The following is a 27882-nucleotide window of genomic DNA, read 5'->3' as shown; positions in this document are numbered from 1 at the left end:
CTGTCATGGAGGAAGAGGGTATTACAAGTTCCATCTTTCTCCTGTCGCTCTCCCTTCCCTTTTGGTCTCTTGGAAACATTAAATGGCCACCAGTTCTCCTGGGACATCGCGGCGCTGTGACGAATGTCGCCGGAGACGCAAGAAGGTAAAGGCGTTTTGTGCCCCAAACTCTATCACAGGCGCGGGATTCATGGCTAATCTCTCATGTCGGACGGGTAGTGCGGTCTGGAGGAACCAGAGTGCCACAGATGTGTCGCTAGGGGGATCAAATGCAGCGGAATCAACAATGCCCGCATCTACGTCCACCGTAATGCACAGAACATGCGCACACAATCTCACCGCGGTGCTCTCAGGGTTGCCATGCAGAGACGGACCGCACACTCTCAGTCTAACCTACCCCCCGAGACGCAGACCGTAGCGGCTGCTACTCCTCCCACAGCTCTGGAGGCTCTTCAGCAACTTGTACAAAATAGCCAAGCGGCCGTGCTCACTGCCGGTACATCCCTTTCGTCGAAGCCTGTAGAATTCTTCTACTCGACTATTTTGGATGCGTTTCAACCGGGAGAGCACGTCGGAGTCTTTAGCGGCGATCGAGTGCCACAGTCAACCACTGAAGGAGATTGCTCGAGCGTGGCAGTATGCATCCGTTCGTTGCTTCCTCTCGCCCAGCAGTCCGCGCGGCATATCATGGACAAATCAATCTTCAGCCTGCTGACCATGTATCTGAGTCTCTTGGTCAAGGACTCCAAGCTGACGGAAATGGCACGAGCGGCCTACACCTCGGCGGTGCGAGAATTCCGCCTTTTCATCGGGTCTCAGTTCCAGCGAGGACTGGCACATGGCCAGACAAGCCAATATCAGCTTTTCCTAGCGCTCTCTACAGCTCTGCAGCTATTCGAGGTATGCATAAGCCTTGGCTGGCCCCGAAGGCTCTTCTTTCCACATTATGTTAGGCAGCTTGGCTTATAATGCTAGTACGTGAATGATCTGGGAGAAATGCGATCGGGCTTCCTGGCCCATCACGAGGGAATGCTCCAAATCCTCCAGATATCCGGACCCGAAGTGTACCAATCACCTTATTTGCTACAGTCCTTCTCTGGACTCCGCGGTATAATTGTAAGGAGAAGCCAGTTTTTTGCCAACCCAACATCGAGTGCCGCCCTTATATTTCTGTACCAAGTCTTACGAATTGCCAGATATTTGTCGCTCTGCAGAGACGACGCCCCATCTTCCTATCCGAACCGACCTGGATCTACACTCCATTCTTTTATCGGCCAAAGACGAGGCGGGAAATCCTTCACGATCTCGCCCTGAGACTTCCAGACCTGTTATATCGCACGGATGACCTGATCCCGTTGCTCGTGCAGACCCCTCGAGGAGATGCAGACGGTCGAAGCAACAACTTCCGGGAATTGATGGACGTCACCCAGAAGCTTGTCGCAGACTTTACACAATTGAAAGCTGACCTCGAAGCATGGTTCCAAAACTTCAAGCAATCGTACTCGCCCGCGCCTATCTACTGGACCACCGACACCGTCTTGGACAGCGCCCATTCCTACACGGACCCGGTCTGCGTCCCGGACCTGCAGGATCCAAAGTACCAGCTGCGATTCCAGGACGGCCAAAAGGCCGGCGTGTTGATCTGCTACTGGAGCTTCATGCTCGAGCTGCTCATGAGCGTGATCGACGTGCAGGCTGCAGCCTTGTTGTTGTCTACGAGACCAGGCAACGACGGAGGAGATATGACCATAGATGCCGTATGCGAGGACCTCGACGCCCACCGCGCTACCGCAGATGACTGCGCATTCCTGATTCTACAGTCAATGCCGTATTTGCTGTGCTGTCTGGAAGGCGTCTTTGTGACGCAGTCACCACTGAGTCTTGTCCAGAGGTATTTCGCTCGGCGGCAACAGTCGTCTCATCCGCTCGCGAGTGAGTGAGGTGGAACCATGAATTAACGCCCTTGAAGGTCAAACTTGAAGAGAAACGAAATCTTCAAAGGGTAGAGAAAGAAGTCAAGAGCTGTGTTGTGTAGGGACTAGGGAGGCAGAAGTGTCACGAAGAGAGAGAGAGAATGCAAGCTCGCCGTCGAGAACACCTACACAAACGCCTTTGACGCTGCCAGAACAATATCTCGCCTATCGATCATAAACCACAGAACAATCCCCGAGATGGAAGGGAAAACGAGCATATCCCAAGCCCTCGCTTAGGTCAAGTATATCCAAACGAAGTCCGAACCCCCTTATTCGCACGCCGACTCCTCCTCACGGCCGTCCCGTCCTTCTGCGTGAGACTCTGCTCCTCATCTTGCTGTTTGACATGTCGTTCGATCCTCTCCACCGCCGCGGCGACTTTACCTCCGTGTTCTGCCGCCTTCTTGTTCGATAGCAAGGGATGCCGCAGGCTAGCCCCTTGGACCTGTTCTGGTCCCGTTCCTCCTCCTTCTGCAGCTTCAGCGGCAGCTTCTCTCGTCTTCCTTTTGGCCTTTTCCACCAACTTTCCCACCGACGCCGTCGGCTTCCTGGTCACGTTCCGACTCTTCGGTTTCGCCGGCGAGCCCGTCGCCGAGCGCTTCTCGACTTTCGCGCCGTGCACCGCCGACTTGCGCCGCTCGCCTCGCTTGGGTTGCTTGATGATAACAACTCCGCCGTCGGGGATGGGAGGAGGAGCTGGTCTTGTGGGCGCTGACACGCTAGGTTCAGAGGTTGGCGGCGGGAGCGACAGTTCTAGTCCAAAGTCTCCTGGCAAGAGTGTTGGGGAAATATCTTTCATCTCGACATCTGTGTTGTCCCGTCTAGACAATGGAGATGGCGTCAATGAGCGGTCGACATATGCGGGTGTCGACTCGCGTGCCCAGTTTGGTGGGGGGAGCTCGGGCTCGACACTCTGGCGGATCTGATCTTGTTCTGGTGCTGGTGCTGGTGGTGGCAGTCTCTGCTCGATGCTCTGTTGGACGTAGTCCTGAAGCACATCTGCTGCGTATGGTGTCGAAGGCGTGGAATCGACAGGAGGCCGCGGAGTGTCTGGACGACTCGGGGGCATCGAGCTTCGCTGGCTGAACGCTGGCGTTGTTGGCTGTTGGATCGTTGGGGGTACGGACCCCTTTCGACTGTATACTCCCGCACTCCCCTGCGGCGACGACGAGACGGGTATAGGGCTTTCAATCAACTCTGCCAGCTTGAGGTGCAGCGGGCGATGGTCCTGGCGCGATACCAAAGTCGGCGTTCGTATCACTTTGACAGCTTCCTCTCCGTGCAATGCCCTTTGGTCCGTTTCATTCTCTGCTTTGCGACATGTGCAAGTTCCGGGAAAGCAGGAACAGTCGCGTCCATCTCTGCAAAGACAGGGCTGAGACGGCGAGTGTGGTTGATTGTTCACCTCCCTTCCCCTGACTGCGGAACATCCTTCCTTGCATCCACATCGGCCAGCCGGACAGCAGCACGTTCCTTCAGATGTACACCGGCAAGGCTGCGGCGTATGGACTTCCGGCACTGTCTGTGAACCTCCAGCGAAGGATTCTCCCTGTTTCCATGCTTGGGTCTGTGATGGTACGCCCCCGTCAACCGGCTGAGACTCCGCTTCTTGTCGCTGTCCCAGCTCCAGCTCTTTGGAGGCATCGCCTATTTCACAACCAAGCGCATGCACGTCACAGTCGGCACAAGCACACCTGCCCGGCCGACACTCGATCTTTCGACCCTTGATCGCACAGGCGCAACGGTTGACAGGCTCCGGGACCATCTCACCAGTGTGCTCGGCACATGTCTCGCAACGACACAGGCCCGGGAGACATGAACACGGCTTCTTCTGTGAGTCTCCGCCTCCGCAGCCTTGGTTGTCAGCTTCTCCTCCGAAACCCCATTTGTTTTCCGCCTCGCTCTTCAACTGCCTCGCCTGCTCGGTGTGGTCGCAGCCCGAACATTCGCAGTACGCGGGATGACAGGCACATTCAGCAGTGGCGCAGCCGCAGGGGCAATTGTGAAGGCTTCCAGATCTGGTTTCTGGATACGGTCGTCGTTCTTGAAGCTGATCGTCCATGTCACATCGCCCCTGACCATGCACAAGCTGCACCAGTTCCACCCCCGTCTCGGACGACGACAAGACGTTCAACTGGCCCTGCAACTGCTGACTGAGTCCGCAAGGAGAAGGCTGCTCGAAACTATCGCCGTCGTGATGATTATGATCAGAAGGCAAGGCACCGACATCCGCTGGACTGTCGTGCACTACTCCCGCGGCGACATGCATCATCAAGACCTGATCCTCCTCGTCTCCGAGATCGCTGCTGTCTTCAAACAGCGAATCGAGGTCCGAGGTCCGCCTCACGCCGCGGTGTCCGATGCTCGAGATGATGGGCGAATCCGAAAACGCCGGGCTGTAGCTGAGGTCTTTGGGCGGCTGGGCCTCGTGCCACCGCGACCGGTCGATGTCGTCGGGATACTGGGCCGCGGCCGCAGCCATCCCAGCTGTCTGAATGCGTTGCTGATTCGATGTCGGGGTATTAAAACCCCAAGCGTCGTGGGGATTGTACGTGCCAAAGCTGCCATGGCTTGATAGCCCTTGCGCCGAGTAGATTGTGCTCTGATGCTGATGCTGATGCTGATGTAGCGGCGGAGCCGGTGGTCTTGAAAGAGCATGCTCGCCATGTTCTTGAGCTCCGTCCGTGTCCGTGGGAACCTGTACTTCGTTCAGCTGATAAAGTGTCGAACTGCCCATTTCGTCGTAACGGAACTGCTCCCCGTCCTCTAACCACGACGACGGCATATTTCGCCGTTTTCTCCTGGTGTAGGACTGCCTTGTAAAGATTCCACCCTCACTCTCGGCTCAGTACGGCGCTCCTACTCAAAGAGACCATTGTATATCGAAACACTTCTGATATCAGGTCTCACGAGGCACGAGGCACCATGCAGTGTTACTGGTACAATCCACAAAAAAAATGAGTTGGATCGCAACAATAAATCAAGCAGACTTTCCGAGAGAAACCTTTGTTGTCGAGGTATGCAGGTATGTATGCAGGCATGTATATGAATGCACGTATATGAATGCACGTATGCGGGTATGTATGTATGTATGTACATGTGTATGTGTATGGTACCTACCCTGGCACTGGCACCTGGATCAAGGGGTTCAGGAATGTGGTGTGGACGGTAAATTAATTGTCGGCCAGCAACGTGCATTCCATGGAGAAAAGAGGAACAAGGCGCAAAGGCCGACGTATGCATGCGCGGCAGGCAGGACATGGAGAATTGGATGGAGAGTTTATAACTAGAGACCGCTTCCTGGTGAGGAGCGGAGGGGTGTTCTATGTGGAATGGGCAGAAGATGGATCATTGCGTTAACTGTGATGGTGATGGTTGGTCTAGCATGCATGGCTCTAGGAAGGTTGGATACTAAAGAGGTTGAAAGGGTCAATCAATGCAAGGGAGGTCTATCCAGGGTGATCATCAGGCTTTATTCGCGGTCCGGCAAAGCAAAGCAGTGTCCATCCAAAGCCTCACATCGCCCAAGTAAGACCAGCGCTCAGTCTTCTGTAGCCAGCTCGCCTACCACCCCCCCTTAATGTCGATATCGTGTCGAAACAGGAACAAGGCAGGAGAAAAAGAAAATACAATCCACCCGGGCTGAATCACTGCAAATCTCCATCAACAGTGTCTGGCGGCGACAGATCTTTCCTTGCAGCAATGAGCGTCCACCGCATGCAGTCCGCCCAATACATTCCACCAACCCTGGTCCACTGGCCGAGGCCTCTCTTCTTCGCTTCCGAATTTGAGAAATCACCTGTTGATGGTTAGTAAAAAAAAAAAAACATCCTCACATAAGTCAGTCTTTGGGGGGCCGAGCGAACTTACATTCTTTGGTGATGTGATTCCAGAACGTCGAGACGCATTTGTCCTGGCCATATTTCTTCATTGAGACACCGTTGACCAGTGGCGTGCCTGTCGGCGAAGGACACCCATTGTAGTCGAAAGCGAGACCGATGGTCAGATCATAGTCGAACGCCGAGTCCCCGTTCGATGGAAATAAATCACATTCACCTGGGGACACCACCTCTGAGCTCGATGTGGCGGCAAATGAAAGTCCCTGGTAAAGAACGATGTCGCGATCCACCAGGCTCTTGCAAAACTTCCTAATGGGACCCTTGTCCAACTGGAATGGCGAGAAAGGGAGACCCGAGTTCCAGACGGTTGCGACCGTACTTGTGGCTTGCCCGCTGACAGGGGTAGCACAGTTCACAACCCCGGCCTTGGCCGGGCTTGTAGTGGTGGTGAAGGCAGTCCAGTGGGCACAATACGAAGTCTGCTCGTCTGCATTCAGAACAGTGGTTGACACAGTCTTGAGGCCCCACGAATCTGTACAGCTTGCACTACCAAACGCAGCCTCTCCGTCACAGGTGAAGATCGAGACCTCGCTGTAGCTTCTGGCTATACTTGTGAGGGTTGGATGTGCTCCGGTCCCAGCAGAGATCGGGGAAGTCGAAGTGGTTCTGCTCACCAAAGAGACCCCAGAGGAGCCAAACGTCCAGGGTCCACTTGGGCCCAATGTGGGAAGTAGCCTCGACGAGACTATTGTAGAAGAAACCATTACACCTCCTGAGTAGACTTCGCTAAATACATCGCCGTCGTCATCGGTCACTAACACTGTGAAATCCCGCAGGCTGCTTGGAAGGGTCGGCGTTGTGATAGGAGGGCTAGAGATGGTCGAACTATGAGATGTCAAGGATGTCGAATGCGACGTGCTCGTGATAGTCCTCGAAGTGGTGTTGCCCATGGTCTGCGTGGTGTTTGACGAGAAGCTGAAAGTACTGAATATCGTCGTTGCGTTGTCAGGGATCGGTGGAAACTGAGTTATCCACGAGGCAATCTGAGCAGATATCGCTGGGTCATTCCACCAGGGACTGACAGTGCAGGCTGGAGCCGTCGTTGAGGTGCTGACAGTGGTGGTCGTGAACGTGTCGGTCCCAGAGCACTGTGTAACAGTCGTGCATGACCGAGTGCACGATTGAGTGCCAGAGGCTGTACCATTCGAGGTCAATGTCGAGCAAATGTCGAGGCAGGAAGAGAATGCCGTGGACGAGCAGGAGCTGGACGAGCTCGATGAGCTGGACGATCTTGAGGTATCCGACGAGCTTGGAGAATCTGTGGTCGGCGTAGATGATAGACTTGCAGAAGGGTTGTTGTTGTCAGTACAAGGCGCCGCTGAACAACTGGTCGTAGGCAAGGTCATAGATGCCACAGGCGCAGGAGGGACTGGAGGAAGAACGGGAATCTGCATCAATTAGTCTCACAAGAAAGACACAGGTTGAGATTTGGAATACGCACCGGTGGCAATGGAAATCCATTCGACCCATGATCACTGCACGGTCTCTGACATCCCAACCCGAAAATGCAACTAGCCATGGCCGCCGCCCAGTCGAGGACATCTCCACAATCACCCTGGCACAGAGGGCCGTCACAACTCCAGGACCAGAACGGAAAGACAATGTAGCCACCCTCGATGCTTCGAGTGCTCTGTGAAAGCGTAGCACTCCATGTGACGTCCGTAGTACTGCTACTGCCGCTTGTTCTGGACACGCCCCGCTCGGTAATAATGCTCCACGGTTCTGGTGTTATGGTATCGGAGGTGAAGCCACTAGGGAGCGAGTGCACAACGCCTGATGAACCAGCAGAAGTAGTCACGGAGCAAATCCAGCCATCCGCACAGCTTGATCCCGTTGGCGTTTGGGCGTAACACAGCGGGTCTGCAAGCCAACAGTACGGGCAGACGCAGTTCTCTGTACTTGCCGCGACGATTGCCCCCGACATCACCGTGGTGCTCTCCGCGACAGGCCAGGGCCAGCACCATGGAGGAAGATTGTAAGTGCTTGGTGCGGATTGATTGGCTGAGTAAGAATAGGAACATGGCATGTCGCCAGTCAGGGACAGCATGGGAAGGGCGGATGCAGAGGTAACCGCGGGAGGAGTCATTGTGATGCCCGGAATAAGGGTGACCGTGCCACTAGATGATGGGCTTGACCCAGATACGGCTGCTGAACTAGCGATAGTGCTGGAAGAAGAGCCGTTGCTGAGTGAAGTTGAATTTGTTTCTCCTGCAGAGAAGCTTGACTCAGATACAGATGCTCCAGAATCTGACGACTCAGGAATCACGGGCACAGCACTGGAACCAGTATCCTGTGTTGTTGAAGAAACCTGCACAATGCTGATTGTAGTTCGGATAACGGTCACGAATGTCGTCGAACTTAGATCAATCGTACTGGTGAATGAAGTCGTGATTTCAGAGGCAGCAGTGACGTTTGAAGTCAAAGCAAAAGGGACTGAATTCACAGTCGATAAGCTCATATTGGTGTCTGGTCCTTGTGCTGACAGTGTACTTCCAGCCAGTGTACTTCCAGACGGGCTGCTATCGCTGGACATGGATGGAACGATGCTCGACGTTCCATTAGCAGGGAAAGGCGGAAACATGGTCAATGTACTGTCTGAAGGGACAGGTGGAGTCGTGCTCGATGTACCATCAGCGGATAAAGGTGGAACCATGGTCGATGTGCTGTCTGAAGGGACAGATGAAGCCATCGTCGATGTATCATTAGCAGGTAAAGGTGGAACCACAGTCGAAGTATCGATACCTGGAACAGGTGGAATCGCGTTCGAGGTGTTGTTTGCAGGGACAGATGGAGCCATACTTGATGTGCCCTCGGCGGGTGAAGGTGGAACCATAGTCGATGTACCGTTATCTGCAACAGGGGGAACAACGCTCGAGGTGCTGTTGGCGAAAAAGGGCTCACTTGTGCTTGATTGTGCAACAGGTTGCGAAAAGTTTGATGCGCTCATCACAGACATTGTAGCCTGAGATTCATATTGAGTTGACTGAGAGACGACAGACAATGAGTCTTGAGAGGCAGAGCCGGCAGTGGAAGAGAATACTGAGGCTGCCTGAGTATCGGATGTTCCATTCGTCGAGACACTGGACAGAGACTCGCTTGACATAGAGAGAGCACTGCTGATTGATTGTATACTAGAAGGCTCCGACGTTGAAGAAGACATATTGCCAGATGGAGTGAATCCTGTACTTGTCGAGCCAGTCGAAGACGAGTCCGACGAGGAGGAAGGTGAGGTCGAAGATGACAGGGTGAAGGTGGAAGAACTCTGCGAGACAGACGTGCTAGAACCAAAGCCACTCATGGACGACTGATCCAAAGGCACTGACGAGGTGTCGATACCGCCATAAGTAGGCTTTGAGGAAGGAGTTGAAACAGCAACGGAAGAACTGCTTGTTGAGGTGGTGGTAACGCTCCAATCTCCCCAAGGGTGCGGACCTGGTCACAACATTAATGGACGACTTTGAAAAGAATGGGAAGACGTACCAAAATGAGGGGGTTCATTGTTGCATGTAGGACAGTCACCTGCCAAATCGACGCGCTTGATGTTCGATCCAGGCTGCGCCGCGTGAACAGAGTTGCTCAGACTCGCGACAAACCCGAGCAGAACGAAATTGATAAGAGGCGCCATGACAGCGCGCGACCAAGTATTTGTACCGGTCTGAGAATCTGACTGACAAGTGTCGATCTTCAAAGCTCACCAACCACGTAAGAGAGACAAAGGATTGTAAGGTTAAATTCAAGAATGTTGTAGGATATATATGCGGCAGGCCGACAGTCCATCTTCACTGCTTGTGCAAAATTCACGGCATGTCACTGAGAAAACAAGTAACGACACAGAAGTGCAGAATCTTGGTGGTGACGTTGTAGTGAAGACGCGAGAGAGACAAACCTACCAGTGAGGATTCTGGAAATGGTCACTTATCTTGTCCAGGTAGTTGTTTTCACTCTGAGTAGAGTCCAAGTTTGCTGCCGCTTGAAACATCTGGTGAAGATTTTCACGACCATCAAAGTTCCTATCTTGATGAGAATTGTTCCGGGTGACTTGACTTGATCTTTATCTCGGTCTTGTGCTGCCAGTAACTTCAACTCTCAAACTCACCAAGGCCATTCTTGTCTGTTGGGAATATGAACAACATATCCCAGGGATGTCTCAAATTGAGTAATCTCGGTCTCGTCCCGGGGGAACTGTTAACATCATTTTCCTGGTCACTAATGATGTCGATAGTGCGAACTTTGTCTCTGTGTTCCGAACGATTCCCATATGTCGTGGCGTCGTCCCCATCGAATGCAGACCGTCGTCCACCCTCTCTAACATCTGGTCGAGAGGAGTTATGGTAGAGTGTTGGCCACAGGGAAACATGCACGTCGACCGGCATGACAGAGAGCACACCCAGGTGCACGAAAGGCCGAGGCCATACCAGAGCAGTCGTCAGAGGTCCGGTATCCGAAATGGTATCCGATTGCCCAAGCTAGAAGCATATGCGGAAATCAGCAGCAGGTGATCACGAGTCACTTCAACCCACCAAGGCTGGCCATCCTGTGGCTATGTATGGAGTACACTGGCAGGGTCGGACTTCCCCGAGCATGCCAGGCCCGGTATGGCTTTCGTGGGTGTTGGGAGGAGGTGTCTCGGTGTACCGAGTATCACTTCTCCATTGCCTCCATTTGAAACGATGGATCTTCCCATCTTTCCCCGCACACTTTGTCCAGCGTCTTCTGTGGGGAACCCCAAGGCTGACCGTCTCGAGAAGTCATGAGAAGTGGACATGGGGCTTCGGCAGATGTATCGAAAATGAACGGAGAATTGCCGAAGTCTGCTCTGCAATGTGACAGTCCTGATCGACAAGATATAAGACAAAATGACGGCCTGCCCGGTGCCAGCTCGTTGTAGCCCCCTTGAACCCCATTGAACTGCTCCTCACCACGAATCGACAGTGAAGCTTGCAATTCGGAATCTTTCTTTGTCGCCACGATGCCCGGCCTTCTCCTAACTCCAGACACCGAATTCAAGAAGATCCAGATCAAGAAGCTGCATCCAACATTCGCGGCCGAGATTGAAGGTGTTGATTTCTCCAAGCCAATTCCGGACGACGTGTTCAGCGAGATCCTGGCTGCTTCTGCAAAGGTAAACCCCTGAGATAGAGGCCTTTTGCCTTGCCGCGACTTACAAGACTCTGACTGCTTCGTAGTATGGAGTGATTGTGTTCCGAAAGACCGGGCTTGACGATAAAGGGCACGTTGAGTTTTCTCGCCGGTTCGGGGAGTTGGACGATATCAGGCCGTACATGACCAACGGGAGAAAGCCACGATATGAATACTATGAGCTTTTTGACGCCGGCAACATCGACCCCGATACGAACACTGTTCTGTCACCAGATAGTCCCCGCGCACAATACAACAAGGGTAACGCCCTATATCACGTTGATTCGTCGTTCAACCCCCGGAGGGCGTCATACTCGATCTTGAAAGCTCACGAACTGCCACCACCAAATACAGGAGGCCATACCGGATTTGCTGATACGCGGACGGCATTTGATGAACTGGATCCTGAGTTGAAGGCAGAGCTTCTAGAGAAGAATTATATCGGTGCCCATTCCCTCTATTCGTCACGCAAGAAGGCGGCACCGGAATACTTCAAAGATGTCGATGTGAACAATTTTCCGATGCACAAGCATCGTATCGTGCAGAAGCATGAACCGTCAGGTCGAATGAATTTGTACATTGCCGCCCATATGGACCACATCGTGGATGTATCACCGGAGAAATCGAAGGAGCTTATGGACAAGCTTATGGCGCACGCCACGCAGGACAAGTATACCCTCAGTATTCCATGGAACGATCCTGGTGACATGGTCATCTGGGATAACACGTAAGCCCAATCATTTACCCCTTGACATCATCTAAGCCGCAGCAAACGCTGATTCGAAATACAGCTGTGTTATGCATCGTGCCGAAGGCGGTTCTTTCGCGGGGAAATACCGAAGAGATCTGAGGAGGACCACAGTGCATGACGACAGTTCTGAGGCCTGGGGTCTTAACAAGGCGGGACAAGATGAAAGACCAGGCTTCGTATTGTACGACTTGTGAATCACAAAATCCTAGGGACCATACTGACTATTGACAGTTTCAACCAGGCCTTGCCACAGGCCGTAAAGGCGTGAGAAGCATTGGAATGAGAGACCAACTCTGTAGCGCGAGACAGAGTTGGGTATTGCAAGCAGTCAGGACTAAGAATCTCGTATAGCGCAAGGCTGCAGCTCAGCCTTGGAATGTCTTGGCATGTATTATGTAACCTCAGCGGGCAATTCACAAGTATCTCGTCCCGCATTGCTGCTTGAGAGCATCCTGCATTGAATTTCTCGGCCACACAACTACACTACGATTTCTTCCTGTAACTTCGTTAGACCTGAAGCATAACCATCGACGCCACAATCTGAGAAATCGTACTTCGTTCCCGTCTTCTCAGGTTTACAGCCGTCGACATTATCCCAGTCCGCACCACTCCCCCGCCAACAACCAGGCATAAGCAACAGGACTGCACCCGTCCCCTCCAACGATGGCCAACATAAACTGGCGCACGATAAACGTCGACGCCTACGACCCGGACTCTGCGTTGAACTTTCCCCTTTCCACCCTCCTACCATCCAACCTACCCGCACCCTCCACATCCTCCGAGTCAGCACAGCTAGGCCAACAGGTCCGGCAACTCCTGCGGGCCGGGGACAGCCTGGGTGCTCTACAGTCGGCGCTGGAAACCGCCCCTCTGGCAGGCGACGAGGGCGCAAAGCAAGTCCACCTCACCACCGTCTTGGAGGTGCTGCAAGGCATCAGGCAGAGCGATGTCAGTCGGATATTGACGGAGATGCTGAAACAGCCGGGCGGCGCGGCGCTGGGAGATACCCTGATGAAGTACATATACAAGGGCATGGCCAGTGGGAGCAGCACCGGTAGCAGCAAAGGAGTGAGTCCGCAGGTGACCGGGACGGGGTTCAGTCAAATTCAATCGCGGAACTTTGGTGAAGGCGGAGGTGGTCAGGTCATGAGCGTGCTGCTGAGCTGGCATGAGAAGCTGACGGAGGTAGTGGGCGTGGGCGGGATTGTGAGGGTCATGTCTGATCGACGGACGGTATAAATACATGTCAACAAGCGGGTTTACCCTTCTACACTCTCCTCCAATTTGGAGGATGTTATGGACCTGCCGTATTGGCCGGTGGCACGTTGAAATGCAAACACACCCCTGGGCAGACCGCAAAGATAGACGAATGGCACGGTGCTCAACACAATGGATATTGGCCGCAAAGTTCGAATCATTCCAGGACAGGATATCTCTTCGAGACCTGGTCGCTATCCACAGAGGATTTTATCATCAACAGTCAACTCTCCCAATACCAAGGACCATCCAGTAACTCAACTCTCTCTTCCCATCATCCGCGTCCTCTCCGTCTTCAAGTACCTTGTCCCTGTCGCGTTTCCTTCTTTCCACAATGCCCGCACTCTCGTCCTCAGTGACGGTCCATTCCAGCCTGACTCTAATAGGGATTTCAATGACATCCTCATCCCCGTCTAGATCCTCGCTAACGCCTCTCAATATGCTTGCGGGAATAATCTCAATTACCACGCTCGCCCAGTTCCGACCCTGGTCGTACAATTTGCCTGCGATTTGTTCTCCGCCTGCGGTATTGGCACCGCCCACCGCCTGGGTTGGAGGTTTGTTGAGTGCGTCGTCCCAGGCATCGCTATTCTTCCCGATCTGAAACTGGGGACACAATATGGTGACCCGATGTCCATGCTTTCCAGGCGTCACACTGGGGCTTCCCAAGCTGACATTGACGTCGTCAAACAGCGGATTGCGCAGTGTCATGATAAACTGGACAGGCTTACCGGCGGCAAGGATAATGTCACTTCCATCTGGTCCAGGAGGAGACAAGCCACCCGGAACTGGCAACGGCTTTATGGTCACAAAGGGGATATAGCTGAGCGCGATTAACTTGATGCGGTATCGTGCAGACGATATCTTCAGCTCGGGTCGAGTGAGGATGTGTTTGCAGGTCGCACAGCGCTTGGATCGTTTGGTACGCATAAGTGTGGGCATCGGTCTGAGATCTGAGACTGTGCGCGCTCGAGGATTGCCAATAAAGGAAGGGTTTTGAGAGGTTCTTTGTGCCATGGTTGTGGTCTCGTCGTATTCGCAAGGTGTAGCACTTTGTGGGTCATACAGTTTGAGCCCTTCGCCCACCGCGCGAGCCTCTCGCATGATCGTAAGCTTCTGTCGAGCCCGTTTAAGCGAGTTCTCTCTGTTGGTATAGATGTTCATGATACGTTGGAGTGACGATGGGGACGAGTAGGCCATGTCCAACGCCGAAGTGGGAAAGCCCGCATCCATTGCTGAAGATTCGGCGATTTGGTCCTTGTAGAACGTCTTCAGGGCGTTGAACCTCGCCGTTGAATCCAGAGATGGCTGTGACTCGGTTGGCTCTTTGGCCTCCACGGCCTCTCCTATTTCTTCCGGCAATAAAGGCTGCCGCGAAAGCGATGATTTGCGTGCGGGCTCATCATGGTATGGTGGTGATTTCAAGGTCGAAGGCCTGCGTTTGCCTCCATTTGCAAGTTCATCAAGCTGGCCACGGACTCCGGTCGGTTTATCAAGCTTGATACCAACATCGAGGGTGCTCCACATGCAATAGTTGCAGTTGAGGATAAATGGTCCGTCTTTTGGGTCGCCAATGGAAGTGGTGATCATCTGGGACGTGCATATAGGGCAATGAAAGCAGTTTCGAGGACATCTATTCCCTTCACCCCTAACCATTACCCTGGGACTCTCAAAGAGGCAGTCTGGACAGTAGGTCGCATTGATCTCCTCGGTCACGCAACGAGGGCATTTGATCTCGTGGCATTCTTCGCAGTACAACAAGTGCTCAGGAGGAAACAGCGAGAAGGCAGAACGTGGATGTCGCGGATCAAAGGTCTCTTCACCGTCTTGGACTCCCTCAAAGTCGACATCGCGGGAGGATCGCTTCGACTTCAAGGCTCTATTGGATGCATCTGAACAGGGGCAAGAGACGAAAGTGTAAGGGAATGTTGTTGTCATGGTGCAGGTTTAGGTCCCGTTCTGCGCTCAAAGCTGCCACAACTTCATGTGAGAGCATATCATTCTGCGACAATAAGCTCTGTTTCGAATGATAAAGATCATTGACTTACCTTCTCTCCGTCCCTTAATTCGAGGCCTTGTCTTGCTGTCCAAATGGACGCGGTCGGACGCGGTCGCGGCTGACCTTCCCGCTACGATGCACAATGGGCGCAGATATTGACATCATGCCGCAGATGAACCAGGACAAGAACGAACGATATTATCACTCCCCAATGTCAACTTAACTGGTGATCTGGGCTATTCTACCAGGATATCCCACAATGAAGCCTCCAGCGCTACGGCCGTGGCTTCCTACTTCAGCTCTACGACGGCGTCCTTGCTTCCGCAGGCCTTACGCTATACAGTCGCCGGGGGGGCCAACTCTTCAGGTCTTCAATGAGAACGTGAAGTACCTTCAGAAAGAACGGGCGGCAGCAAATGCAGAATACAGCCGCAATGTCGATTATCTGAAGGACGAGGTGGCCCAGCGACTAGTCGACCGTCTACTCGACATCAATCGCCGGTTTCCCCATGTACTCGACTTGGGTGCCAATAGCTGCAACATTGCACGAGCGCTCTCTAAGCCGCCTCTGATTGCGCCAGAACTGCCAGAAGGAGCTGCAGAGGCCAAGATTCCGCTCTCGGACCGGATAGAACACCTCACCTGCGCGGACACCTCTCCCACCGCCCTTCATCGCGACGATTCACTCCCTGAACCCGCAGTTCCAATCACTCAAGAAGTCCTCCCTTCGCTTGAGACTCTTCCTTATGAAGCCAACACTTTCGATGCTGTTCTCTCTTCTTTGTCCCTCCATTGGATAAACGACCTCCCCTCGGTGTTATCAAGCATAAACAACATTCTCAAACCCGATGCCCCCTTCCTGGCAGCTATGTTCGGCGGAGACACCCTCTTTGAATTGCGCTCGTCGCTACAACTAGCCGACCTAGAGCGCCATGGCGGCGTTTCGCCGCATATATCACCTTTAGCAGATGTCAGAGACGTGGGGAACCTGCTCGGTCGAGCTGGATTCAAACTTCTGACGGTCGATGTCGACGATATAATAGTCGAATATCCCGACACATTCGCCTTGATGACGGATATCCAAGCCATGGGCGAAGGAAATGCGATCCTCAAATCTATGGGCGGTCCTATCAGCCGGGATGTGTTGCTGGCAAATGAAGCCATATACAGGGAATTGCATTGTAAAGAGGACGAAAAAGACAGGATACCGGCTACCTTTAGAGTGATCTACATGATTGGGTGGAAGGCTAGTAAAGGACAACCACAGCCTCTGGAAAGAGGGAGTGGAAATGTCAACATGAAGGACATACTAGGTGGGGGAGAATTCACGTAGCAGTAATGCTGTACAAAAGTCAACGAAAAAAGGGCACATGGGTAGTTTGAACCAATATTTTGTCGTCTAATCGCCGCTTGAAAAATGTCTGCTAGGCAGTTTGCTTCAGGCTTCAATCCTCATTTGAAAGGCACTCCATTTTTGGCTCGAACCAAGCCACAATGCTCCCTGTAGCATACCGCAGAGATCCGTTTCACCCATACAACGAGACTTCATAGGGAGGGTTGAAATAGACTGGCTGACCTCCGCCCGCAAGGCATCTGCGTACTCTAGTCTCTCTCATATCATAGACATGTCACCCAGCCCGTCCTGCATTTTTCCGATCTTGCTACACACCACATGTCGTCTAGAAGTCGGTGGCGCTGCTCATGGGGAACTCGAAACCGCAAACCCGCCCAGTCAATTTTCGGTACACCTCGGAGTAGGTGTCGAGTCTGTAATCCACACCACCCCGCTCCTTCTCATCCAGAATGACCTTCAACACCTTGCTTCCGTCCTCCTTGGTCCTCAATCTCTTGCCCACAATTTCAACGGGGTAGACCACATCGGCGAGGATGGCGTCGTGGACGGCAGTCAGAGTGCGGCTTCGGGGACGCTTCTGGGTCTGGCTGGTGCGAGAGCGGTTGGAGCGCTTGGGGCGGGGAAGGATGCGGCGCGAGGCGAGGATCAAGACGTGGCGGTCAGAGAATTTCTTCTCGAGTTCACGGGTCAGACGTTGTTGGACCTTGTGGAAGCCTGCGAGCAGGGGGACGGGGACGAAGACGACGATAGCGCGCTTGCCGTGGCCAACTTCGAGCTGAACGCAGAGAAAAATCTCGTTAGCTTTTGATGTCTTTTATCTCCAGGTCTCCAGGACTTTGTAGCAGGGTAAATTCCCGTAGGATACACAGGCACTCATACCTCGCGAGCAGAGACAAACTGGAGCGGTCTCAAAGCGACCTTGAGGTCTGGGATGTTGGTCTCGAGTTCATAGAGAGCGGTTGCGATGCTCGTTTCCAACTCGGAGGGATGTTGCCTCGAGGGGCTGTTGTGGGCGATCTTGTTGAGGGCAGGTTGAGACATGATTGCGACTTGAGAGGTGTCAAGTGATTCGCAATCTGTAGTTGTCCCAGAGGTTTGAAGGTTGGTGGTGGCAGTGGTTGAAAGCCTTGCGGTGTGTGTGTGTGGACAGTGATCGGGGCTCTCAATCCGCAATTTCTGGGAATTCGCCAAGATTTTCGTGCGTTGCCCTAAACTCCGAAAGGGAAGAACGTTTGTGGGAGAAATATCTCACCGTATGTCCTGCGTTTCATGCATTATGCTTTGCCGTACTCACTTCTGCTGCAACCACAACCCAAAAACTACCACCACCTCACGACTATCAACGACCAGATTGCCACACCTTATAAATCATGGAGTTTAAACCTGTCTCTTTCGTCTACTGATAAATTCTGAATCCTCTTTTAGATATCGATTAACTCCACTAGCGACAACGCCGACACGCTCTGCCCTTTGGAGAAACATGGAGCTTCTACGGAACGCCTTGTGCTCGGCGGAGTTTGAGGGCCAGAGGGCCCAGAGAACGATTTCATGACACGGCTTGGGTTTGTCATGCAGATATGGCCTTAGCCCCATAAGTTTCCAAGCAGCGTTGCGCTGGACACGGAAACGTCAATATTACCACGACATTAGGAAATTCATCCGACAGAGACGACGGACGATTTAACCCCACCGTTTAGGCAATGAGCAGACCCTAAGCGACTTAGCTGGTATCCCGAGCTCTACCGAACATCCAACCATTCATACCCCTTCTGTCCGGAGATAAGCAGCTGCCTTGGTCATTGAGGTTTGGTGCAAGTGGAGCATATAAAAGGTATGTAAAACGACTTGCGTGACTTCATATATAGGTCCCAGGTTTGCATGTGGCTTTCCTGTAGTCTCCTCAAACATCAACCTCGACCTTAAACCTATTTTATACGGTCTTGTCATCTCTCAAATTCCCTGTGCTGCTCTGTGAAATACTTCCACCAAACCACATCCAACATGTCCCTTCCCAAGACTACCCCTGCCTGGATCATTGAATCCACTAAAGCCGACACACCAGGGTGGGGAAATCTCAAATATGTCGAGGACTACCCTGTCCAAGAACTGGGCGAGAACGATTGCTTGGTCCAGATTCAAGCAGTTTCTCTAAACTATCGAGACCTGATCATCCCAAAGGTAAAGCACATTACCTCTACGAGACCCGAAATTGAGACATGATATACAGGGCCTCTATCCATTGCCGCTCAACATCCCTTGTGTTGCGGCCTCGGATGGTGCAGGCAAAATCCTAGCTGTGGGCTCCAAAGTCACGCAGTTCGGAGAAGGTGACAAGGTGGTCACCCAGTTCACCCAAGCGCACCAATATGGACCTGTTACGGCGGACATGATGAGCACGACCTTGGGCGGCACTGCCCATGGGTGTCTACGCAAGTATGCCGTCTTCCCAGCTTCGGGTCTCGTGCATGCACCGTCCAATCTTACTCCAACTGAGGCGGGGACCTTGACTTGTGCGCCCCTCACGTCGTGGAATGCCCTTTTTGGCCTTCAGTCTCGAGCCTTGAAACCTGGAGACGTGGTTCTCACTCAGGGAACAGGCGGTGTGTCGCTTTCGGCCCTTCAGTTCGCCAAAGCTTCTGGGGCGACGGTCATTGCGACAACCTCGTCAGAGGAGAAGGCCAAGCGTTTGGAAAAGCTGGGAGCCGACATTGTCATCAACTACAAGACGGACCCGAACTGGGGGGAGACGGCGAAGAGCCTTTCCCCCGGTAAAGTGGGTGTGGACCATGTTATTGAGGTTGGTGGGCCTGGCTCGATGGCTCAGTCCCTCAAAGGTGTGTTTTTCTCATGTCGCCTATACCGGCGTCTTCTGACACTTCCTGCCTAGCTATCAAACCCGAAGGCGTGATTTCGGTGATCGGATTCCTGGGTGGCCCTAAGGCGGAGGACGTGCCCAGCACGCTGGCGGCCCTGTCTGCAGGCTGCATCATCCGGGGCATCTTGATAGGATCCAAGGCGCAACTGATCGAGATGAACCGATGCATTGACGCGAACAACATTCACCCGGTGGTGGACGAGAAGACGTTTAGCTTCAAGGATGCGCACGAGGCTTACGAATACCAGTGGCAGCAGAAGAACTTTGGCAAGGTTGTGATTCAGCTCTGAGCGAATTTTTGGTCTTGATGCGAGAACAGGTCAAGCCATGTTAATGAGAACCACCTGCATACATACATGCGCAGGGAGACCACTTACCTAGTCACACGGTTGATAAGTCTGGGAGCCAATGAGTACCAAGTTGATTAGCAAGTGATTCACTCACTCCCGTTAGTATGTTACATCCGTACCTATTACATACCTATAGTCCCAATGCCTGTGCAAGCCCCCAGCCTTCTGGAATATCTACTAGATATCCAGAAGCGACATTCACGAGTCTACTTAACCGAAGACACGACAGGGATATTGCACAACACCGCATGATATTGCCATGTATATGCACGCCCAACACTAGTATGCTCTCGAGCCCTTGACCTTACCCAAGTCGTATCGGCCTCTCCTCTTCCATTGGCGAAAGAGTGAGGGAGATTGAAAAAGGGAAAGTTAACCATTTCTCTCCTCGGGAAAAGGTCCCCCCTCACCCCTTCCTTGTTAACCCCCCTTTCTTCTCTTCCCTGCATCGCATCATCATGTATTCGTGCAGGGTATTATTATCCCATTAGTCGCACCCGTATTGGGCTTTATAAGCAAGCACACTCTCTCGCAGAAAACCGGCATCGGCCATTGGGTATTGCATCTGGTCTGGTCTGGTCTGGTCACATACCCCGCGCGGCGAATGCGGCCGTCGTTATGTCCTCGTATGGAGGCCCCCACACCGTTTGGTCCCCCCTGTCTCCGTCCTCTGTCCCTTGTCCTATTTTATGTATGTATGGACATGTACTTGCTCGGTATATTATGCCCTAGACATGCCGCGCGGAGGAGGGGTTTTTTGTTGTTGTTTTTTGGAATCCTTAGAGCAGCGCATGAAAACATTTACCATTCACCATTCATCACACTTTGTCCACCCCGCCACGGGCTGATGAGTCATGAGTAATGAGCACTGAGCACTGAGCACTGAGCACTGAGCACTGAGCACTGAGCACTGAGCACGGGTTCGTAATGAGCATGGGTATGGGCATGTGCATGAGCATGCAGTAGTATTCAATTCGTATTCTAATCGTATTCGTATGTAGCACGCAGTACGAGGTATGCATACGCGAGGTATCAGTGTCGTGCCCTAATTCCTTAATGCCTTAGGCACTCCCTTCCCTCCTGCCCACGTCCTCACTACATCGTTGTCGCGATTTGTAGCGATTTCTATCGATTTGTTATCCGCGGTCAGCGTCGACAAGGGTGGCCACCAGGGGGGTTTCAAGGCTATGTAACTAGCGTCGGACGCAGAAAAGGGAGGGGCTATTCCTGCATTGAGAATGTGATGGAATTGCTTTCTCTGGTAAAAAGGCGGGGGAGAGGTCAGTGGGGAGGTCAGTGGGTATATACATAGATAGTACATAGTCCATAATGCTATACCGAGTACTACACTGGAGGTATCTTCTTTAGTTATTTTAAATGTTTAGATGTGATGACGGGGAGTCAGTCGACACCGCGGATGAGGGACGAGGATATCAGTCAATTGGTTCCATAATTACCTCCTAGGATGGCAAGGTGCTAGGTACTCCCTGACTTACTCATTCAGATATAGACACACACACACACACACACACAGATACATACATGAACATGCACAAGATGTATGTTCTCAGCACCCTTCCCTCCTCTCCTCCCCAGAGAGGAACACCCTGAGCATCCCTTCATCAGTAAGAATCCCTCTCCAGCCACTTCGCACTGGCCTCATACAACGCCCTGAGCTTATCACCGCCCTCGAGCGCGAGGAACCTCTCCTTGTGGCCCAAGCGGTCAATCATGCGCAGGAAGCCCAGGACCATGATGTCGGCGTACGAGAGCTGCTTGCCCAAGAGGAAGGGCCCGTCGGGGTTCTCGGCGTAGAGCTCGCCCAGTTCCTTGACCGGGGCCTCGACGTCCTTCCAGGCCTGCTCGGCGTTCTTGGCCTCGTACTCGTCCAGCGTCATGCCGACGGATTTCTCGCGCGACGCCACAAAGTACGCGTGCGACGGTGGATTCAGAAACGTCTTAGGCACCCCCGGCATGAAGATGGGGCGGAACGCCGTCGCCACTTTGGGGAGGAGCTGCTCCACCCGCGCCAGGTACGGCGAGTCCAGGTACAATGGCGGCGACGGGTATAGCTTCTCGAGCTTATCGACGATGGCGCGCGACTCCATCACGTACTCGCCCGACGGGAGGCGGACGGCCGGCGAGGTGTATTCCCATGGTTGGTTGGTGTTGGGAGGGATGCCACTGGAATTTTCAACTGAGTGAGTAGACGTTTTCTCGTTTCTCTTTTGGTCTTTTCTTCATCATTTGGGCTGGGGCATGAGGTCAAGCATCAGGCGATGTCGAGTATCGAGTATATGCAACACTGACACCGACCAGTGCAAAGTACCCTCGCAACAATGCCCGGAATGCACACCTCTAAACTGAGAGCGCCAGGCACAGATTTGACTTACAACTTTGTAAACGTCGGCTTCAGATCCGGATATTCGATCCACTCGGTCTTGTACGGGATGCCCTTGTAGTTGAGCACAAGACGGGCTGTCTCATGTTGTCAGCAACAGGAATCGACAATGCCTTCTCAGCGGTATCACAGAACATGCTGGGGGTGGGTTTCAGGGTTTGCGGGAAGTGGCAGCGCAGACATACTTTTCCACGGATTCAGACTCCAAGAGAAACCTCCCTTGGAGGGGAGATCGTAGAGGATGACTTCGTCGGACATGGTCGTGGCGGTAACTAGTGACGAGAAGAAGAGAGCAACCTGGCTTAATTCACGAAAAGGAAGACCCGAGTTGTAGAAAGAGTTGGAGAATGGAAATCAGGAAATCCTCAATAGAACGCAATAGAATAGACTCCCAAGAAAGGTACTCAGTACATGTAATGTATATATTTCAAAGCAAGAACCGCGCCCTATCAAAGAAAGAATTTCTCCACCCCATGTTTCCATGTCACGTCTCGGTTCCTTCTCCGAGAGCACCGAGAGCGTATTCGAAATCACGTACTCGTAATAAAGGACTTCGTGCCTAAACGCGAAGACGAATCCAATCCGATCCGATGATACGATTTCTCTCCTAAGAAAACATTCCCCGCATCGACTCTTTCGAGCTGTTTGATTTGTAGACCAACAGGAAACTTCCAACTATACCCCTCCAAATGAGGGATCGAACTAATAGGAGAAGAACATCCATTAACCGAGGCTGCCGTACGATGAGGAGAGAGAGGGAAAGATTCCCGATCTTGCAGGAATAGGCAAAGGTTGAGCGGTTGATTACTGATCGCCAAATATGTCTCTCGTGCGGCTGATATAAACATGAAGTTGACTTTGTATAGCTTTTATTGTTTGTATAGACATTAGATAGGTATTAATCTTTGCTAGAGCTTATACCTCGCAAAGATACCAATCCCAGATACAATACCGTATACCAGTCGATACAGGCTATTGCTCGTTGCTATATACATATCCAAACCTTTCAGGTTTCATTTCCCATAGTCCTGTCCATCAAGACAATAAACTCCACGCTTGGATACCCATCCGCCCAACCTTAATCCATCAAACCAGTTTTTCCATCCCGATCAGCGTCTACACGAGGGTTCAATCGGTCGCCCAAACTGGGTTTGACACCCTCGTCATGCCGATTGGCAGAATCAAGTCCATTTCCGGCCACGTGGTGGTGTTCTTTTCCCAGAGCACCAGCGTTACCGTGCTCGTGGCCAACACCACTCACCCCAGAGTCAGTAGGTCGATGAGTCTTGTTGGTGGTAGGGCTCGAAGAAGTGCCATGGAACTTTTCCTCTAGCTTCTCAAACGTCGTAGAAAGTTTGTCATTATATGGTCGCGGCGCACCCTGATACTCTTCATGCGCAGAATGGCTTCCGCCGGTGAGAGACCCGCCAACCTTTTTAAATTCGTCCAAGGTCTTCATTGGCAGTGCCGAAAGTCCGTGATGTTGAGCTGCAGCATGGTGTGTCCTTCAAAAGGGTCAGTCAACAACACTAATCACTCTGAGAGGGGACTCACTCGTGAATGGGAACGGTGGTGTGCACGACCTCGGGCTGGATGGTCTCCTTGTGCACGACAGGCACCACGGTTTCATGGACATGATGATGGACATGCTCTCCAGTAACGGTCGGTGCGGCGGCTTGAGTGTGGTGAGTCTCATGAGTCGTCGAGTGGTCCTTGAAACGACCTAGGTCGGTGGCAATCCTCTCCTTGGTCTCGGACTCGTTGTCATGGTGAAACTCCCGGTGCTCGACGGGCAAGATGTTGTGGTGATGCTTCTCTGGGAGTCTTTCGGTGTGGGTTAGAGGCTGCACCGTGGTGTGGTAGTGATGTTGATGCACCTCGCGGTCGACGGCTTGGGTGGCTTCCTCATGCCGGTGAGGCTTGACAGTTTCATGAGTGACTGCTGGGTTGACCACTTCTTCCACCGTGGTGTGGTGGCCCCGGTTACCGGTGATCTTCTGGACGGCTGCCTTTGCTGCTTCCATTGTGTCTGGTATAGGCTTTTCAAGGTAGAAAGTAGGAAAATAATCTCGTTCAGGAGGGATGACGAGAGGCCTGTTCCCAGACCCTCAGAAGTGCTACGTTATATACATCAAAGATCCATGGACATCGTATGAGACAACCTCAAACCTTGCAGGAACCGTGATATCATCTGGAGATGCGCTAAGCTTGGGCCATCCACTTCAGGTGAGGTCAGAGGGGATCGACTTTTTTGCCGAATATCGCAAAGCTGTGGGCGATTGGTATCTGATCTCGGCAATCAGGGTCCCTTTTCGCATGTCGATCTGATGCTGGATGGGCTGAAACTCATCCAGATGTCCTGAACCAGTCTTAGCGGGGTCAGCGACCAAAGATGGAGTCTGAAGTGCAGTCCCATTTGGGTCATCTGCGCAGAAGGTATCCATTTCCATTGTTCAAACAACCCCATTTTGTGACGACAAGACTGTTCGTTTCTGTAAAAGCACAAGGTGGGGGGATGGTCTTTTGTCCGATTTGAGTCTTTGTGCTATTGCCCTCATACGAGTGCTGAGTGTGTTCGAGACTTCGTCATCGCACGGGAACAGACGTGGAGCTGAAGAGCTGCTGTCTGCGTCATGATGGGATCGCGACACCCCATCTAATCGTTCGAGAATGTGGCTCGTGAGGTCCAAAGAGAGGCTTCACAGGGCCCCCAATCCCGTGGGTGATCTGACGTCTGAGCGTCAAGCCACAGTGGTGACAGACCGAAGGCCTCTCCTGACCTGTTCAATTGTTGATGGGGGCCGAATCCTTGATCTGCCGGCCCAATCCTTGAACCCCGACAAGCACCCGCCACCGATTCCACTGTGGCACTCTCTGACCAGCTAGTGCATGTGCCTAAGACCCCTCCACGCTCTTCCCCTAGAGCCCTAAGCAACCAACTCGAGGCCCTTCTGCACTCCCGCGTGGCTTGGGGTTGGTCTAGTTTGCCCTGGTCGAACCTCTGCCAAAGTTGCCATGGGTTATCGCCCAATCGCTTCCGAAGGCGCAGGTGCTGTGGATTCTGGATCACTCGAGGTGAACATCCGCTTCATGGGTCTTCCCTGACGACCGTTGTTCCTTTGCGCCATCTTGGGTAAAGTCTTCAATATCGTGCTTGTAGACGAGGTGGACCGGTCGTGCGGTTCAGGCTTAGCCATGCAGAAAAGCTGTTTTCCTGTCGCTTGAGAAATCCCGTTAATGGGGAAAACAAGTAGGGTTTACCCAAGACTCAAACAGGAGGTGAGTAGCGTGGGAAGAGAAAAAGGGAGCTGGGAAACCTGGGAACCTGGGAATGAAGGTAAGGTGATCTGGGTGATTCCGTTCTCGTTCGCACCTCTCCAACCCCGATCTGCCTCTCGTGTCTCCTTTGACAGACCTGCAATTGTACTCAATAGGCTGGAGCAAGAGAGCCACTTTTTCTTGTTTTGTGCAGTATGGCCATGACAGCGACTCAACGGCTCAGGAATGCCGCAGACTGCGACCCGAAGTGCTTCCCCTACGTCATGCATACAGGTAGCGACACCACCACCGCGACGGGGAAACAAAGACATCGCAGCCAGAATCCCAACCACAGTCGGAATCTCAGCCACAGCCATAGTTACCACGGTGCCCCTCTTCAATGGCAAGAGCCATTCCCACGGCCGGCCACAGCTAACCCAACCCTCAATCACAGTCATGAACCTGCGCATGCCGTTCGTCCTACTCGCTCAAGAAGCCGTCTGCAAAAGCGCCCTTCACAGCACATGTTGAAGAAGTCTGCCAGTGTTTCTGCAATGCCGCCAACTTCTCCCCACCCCCGGAGACCATCGCTGGATCCGAAAGATGCAACAGTCTTGCCCCAACTGCCAGTTCATGGAGTCCCCGGTCGGTCGTCCTCTCTCCGAAAGAAGTCACTTGGAACCACTGATCGTCCCAAATCGAAGAAGGGCCTCTCGGATGAGCCAAAACCCACGGTCTCGACGACGACTCATGCGCCCCTCTCTCTAAGACCCAAGTCCTCGCCAGGAGAGCAGAGTCCAAAGGCAGATTCCGACAGCGAAAAATCATCCTCAGCTGGCTCTCCTGGCCCTCCCAATCCCTTCCGGACGGCACGCTATCAACCTCTGGCCCCCAACGACCCCTCCCCACTAAATCCCCTGTACCACATTCCCAGCTCATACTTTTCGCACGTCCACCCGACCGACACGACGCAACGCACGACGTCCCCCAAACCCAACGCTGACGCCGAGAAGAACGATCATCCACTTCTCCCGCCCGGGTTCAAGCCGGGGAAAAGTGAGCATACCGAGGTTGAAGAGATTCTCCGACCGGCGGTAACACACGAAGTCGTCAAACAGGACACAAAGGAGATAGTGCAAGAAGAAATCACCCGCGAAATCCACGTGCACCACTACTACACCTACACGCAACCCATCAAAGCAGTCGAGATCCTCCCGGCCCGACATTTCCTGGTCGACTCAGAAACGGGGGAGAAGGTCGAGATCCCGGCACCTGAAGGATGGGTCATGCCCAGCAGCCTGCAGCCCTACAAGCCAGATCTGAGTGGCATCAGCGCGGTAACCCGGCATTACCTGGTCGACGACGAGCATCCCGCTGGTACGCCGGAGCCGGAGCCAGTTCCACCACTAAATGCCAAAAAGAGGGCGTCACAGCAGGATTTGAGGACCAGCAAGAAAGCCAGCGGTACGGGCAACTGGACGCCTTTTCCGAGAGTGAGATGAGACGACGACCCCAATCCGTCGTGTTGCATTGCATTGTGCTGTGCTGTGCTGTGATCCCCTTCTTTACCCAATCTTTTTGAGGGTACCAAATGAGTGAGATACTAAACCTGTCAGGGAGGCCTTTTCAGAACAGGACTTGGACAAGACGCAAAGATGTAAAAGGTGCCATATACCACACAGGAGCGTGGATGGCTATCTGACCCAATTTCTACGTTGGCTCCATCTGTCTGGCGAGCCGAGTTCTAATATCGATGTACTACTAGATAGCCTTGTTGAAGAAATACCCCGTGAAATGAAGATGATTCGAGTGAAAATTGGCTTCTTTTGGTCGTTGCTCTACTGAGCGCTTTCTTGAGGGATTGTAACCTCGATTCGTAGGCTTTGTTTTTGTCGAATGACTAGGGATGTAGTATCCTCTCCTGCCCGGCTAAAAAAAAAAATACAACTACAGACGCTCCTTGTTGCACAGTGTTCATTACAGTCCCCGGACTCAGGCCGTCGTCATGGTTCCACCTGCGACAGACAATATAAAGTGATACCCCGTGGGCACCATACCCAAACTCAGGCTCGCCCCAGTTAGGCCAAAGGTGTGACGACGAAGCGGGATCATGATCTCACTTCCTCATGTCCCAATGCCAGTCGCATCCATCCTCTGCGAAAAATACCCGATTGTGGAGACAAAGGAGGAGCTTCGACATCCGACATCCGTGATTGAAGCAACACCAAATGCATATCCTATCAAGGTGTGCGGCAACCAGGGAAACGTAAACCAGCTCACCGGCTTCGGTCTACTGGTGTCTGTCTCCAGAGTGTGTCTCCACTGAGTCGACCAACACTTGCAGAGACCATATTCCTCCACATCGATTGTCCTTCGCGGTCCCCACGTCTCTCCGTACCCCTCGCATGATCCTGGCGTAGTCTCTGCGGTGTGATGGTAGTTTCCGAGCTCAGTGATTCTGCTCCGCCCAAAAGAGGTACGTCTGGGTCCTGCCCTCTTTCGACATCCTCATCATCTCTGTTCAAAGAGGGAATCGGAATCGCTGCACTTGGTTCCCGGTTCACAGTTTGAGCCACACGGTTTTGAATATCATCGCTGGTTCTTTCACCTTGCCTCCGCCCGATTC

The 27882-nt window shown here is 52.9% G+C and overlaps 12 protein-coding genes across 12 annotated transcripts; 6 read left to right on the top strand and 6 right to left on the bottom strand.

Annotated features, from left to right (window-relative positions):
• Nucleotides 1-5: 5 nt before the first annotated feature.
• Nucleotides 6-1940, top strand: AYO20_09265 (hypothetical protein; the record flags this gene model as incomplete). The annotated part of the gene is made up of 4 exons (XM_022647536.1): nt 6-145; nt 261-900; nt 976-1116; nt 1197-1940. 4 exons carry the CDS (start codon nt 6-8, stop codon nt 1938-1940), a joined length of 1665 nt encoding a protein of 554 aa, XP_022496525.1.
• A 271-nt stretch (nt 1941-2211) lies between these two features.
• On the bottom strand, nt 2212-4758 carry AYO20_09264 (hypothetical protein; the record flags this gene model as incomplete). The annotated part of the gene is made up of 3 exons (XM_022647535.1): nt 2212-3284; nt 3459-3620; nt 3681-4758. 3 exons carry the CDS (start codon nt 4756-4758, stop codon nt 2212-2214), a joined length of 2313 nt encoding a protein of 770 aa, XP_022496524.1.
• An 862-nt stretch (nt 4759-5620) lies between these two features.
• On the bottom strand, nt 5621-9497 carry AYO20_09263 (hypothetical protein; the record flags this gene model as incomplete). The annotated part of the gene is made up of 6 exons (XM_022647534.1): nt 5621-5772; nt 5844-6869; nt 6928-7130; nt 7182-7260; nt 7310-9304; nt 9353-9497. The coding sequence occupies 6 exons, from the start codon at nt 9495-9497 to the stop codon at nt 5621-5623; spliced, it is 3600 nt and encodes a 1199-aa protein (XP_022496523.1).
• Nucleotides 9498-10841: 1344 nt separating this feature from the next.
• Nucleotides 10842-12030, top strand: AYO20_09262 (hypothetical protein; the record flags this gene model as incomplete). The annotated part of the gene is made up of 4 exons (XM_022647533.1): nt 10842-10994; nt 11059-11738; nt 11803-11943; nt 11994-12030. 4 exons carry the CDS (start codon nt 10842-10844, stop codon nt 12028-12030), a joined length of 1011 nt encoding a protein of 336 aa, XP_022496522.1.
• A 395-nt stretch (nt 12031-12425) lies between these two features.
• On the top strand, nt 12426-13001 carry AYO20_09261 (hypothetical protein; the record flags this gene model as incomplete). The annotated part of the gene is made up of 1 exon (XM_022647532.1): nt 12426-13001. The coding sequence occupies one exon, from the start codon at nt 12426-12428 to the stop codon at nt 12999-13001; it is 576 nt and encodes a 191-aa protein (XP_022496521.1).
• Nucleotides 13002-13235: 234 nt separating this feature from the next.
• On the bottom strand, nt 13236-14957 carry AYO20_09260 (hypothetical protein; the record flags this gene model as incomplete). The annotated part of the gene is made up of 2 exons (XM_022647531.1): nt 13236-14609; nt 14679-14957. 2 exons carry the CDS (start codon nt 14955-14957, stop codon nt 13236-13238), a joined length of 1653 nt encoding a protein of 550 aa, XP_022496520.1.
• A 320-nt stretch (nt 14958-15277) lies between these two features.
• AYO20_09259 (hypothetical protein) lies at nt 15278-16351 on the top strand (the record flags this gene model as incomplete). The annotated part of the gene is made up of 1 exon (XM_022647530.1): nt 15278-16351. The coding sequence occupies one exon, from the start codon at nt 15278-15280 to the stop codon at nt 16349-16351; it is 1074 nt and encodes a 357-aa protein (XP_022496519.1).
• Nucleotides 16352-16697: 346 nt separating this feature from the next.
• On the bottom strand, nt 16698-17413 carry AYO20_09258 (40S ribosomal protein S7; the record flags this gene model as incomplete). Its single annotated transcript, XM_022647529.1, has 2 exons — nt 16698-17183; nt 17252-17413. 2 exons carry the CDS (start codon nt 17411-17413, stop codon nt 16698-16700), a joined length of 648 nt encoding a protein of 215 aa, XP_022496518.1.
• Nucleotides 17414-18373: 960 nt separating this feature from the next.
• On the top strand, nt 18374-19537 carry AYO20_09257 (hypothetical protein; the record flags this gene model as incomplete). The annotated part of the gene is made up of 3 exons (XM_022647528.1): nt 18374-18550; nt 18600-19206; nt 19260-19537. 3 exons carry the CDS (start codon nt 18374-18376, stop codon nt 19535-19537), a joined length of 1062 nt encoding a protein of 353 aa, XP_022496517.1.
• A 1682-nt stretch (nt 19538-21219) lies between these two features.
• On the bottom strand, nt 21220-22256 carry AYO20_09256 (hypothetical protein; the record flags this gene model as incomplete). The annotated part of the gene is made up of 3 exons (XM_022647527.1): nt 21220-21781; nt 21991-22075; nt 22184-22256. 3 exons carry the CDS (start codon nt 22254-22256, stop codon nt 21220-21222), a joined length of 720 nt encoding a protein of 239 aa, XP_022496516.1.
• An 820-nt stretch (nt 22257-23076) lies between these two features.
• Nucleotides 23077-24022, bottom strand: AYO20_09255 (hypothetical protein; the record flags this gene model as incomplete). The annotated part of the gene is made up of 2 exons (XM_022647526.1): nt 23077-23503; nt 23553-24022. The coding sequence occupies 2 exons, from the start codon at nt 24020-24022 to the stop codon at nt 23077-23079; spliced, it is 897 nt and encodes a 298-aa protein (XP_022496515.1).
• A 1449-nt stretch (nt 24023-25471) lies between these two features.
• On the top strand, nt 25472-26758 carry AYO20_09254 (hypothetical protein; the record flags this gene model as incomplete). Its single annotated transcript, XM_022647525.1, has 1 exon — nt 25472-26758. The coding sequence occupies one exon, from the start codon at nt 25472-25474 to the stop codon at nt 26756-26758; it is 1287 nt and encodes a 428-aa protein (XP_022496514.1).
• Between the last annotated feature and the right edge of the window lie 1124 nt (nt 26759-27882).

Source organism: Fonsecaea nubica (assembly GCF_001646965.1).
Source record: "Fonsecaea nubica strain CBS 269.64 chromosome Unknown Scaff83, whole genome shotgun sequence".
Taxonomy (NCBI): domain Eukaryota; kingdom Fungi; phylum Ascomycota; class Eurotiomycetes; order Chaetothyriales; family Herpotrichiellaceae; genus Fonsecaea; species Fonsecaea nubica.
This window is presented reverse-complemented; position numbering and strand designations above follow the sequence as displayed.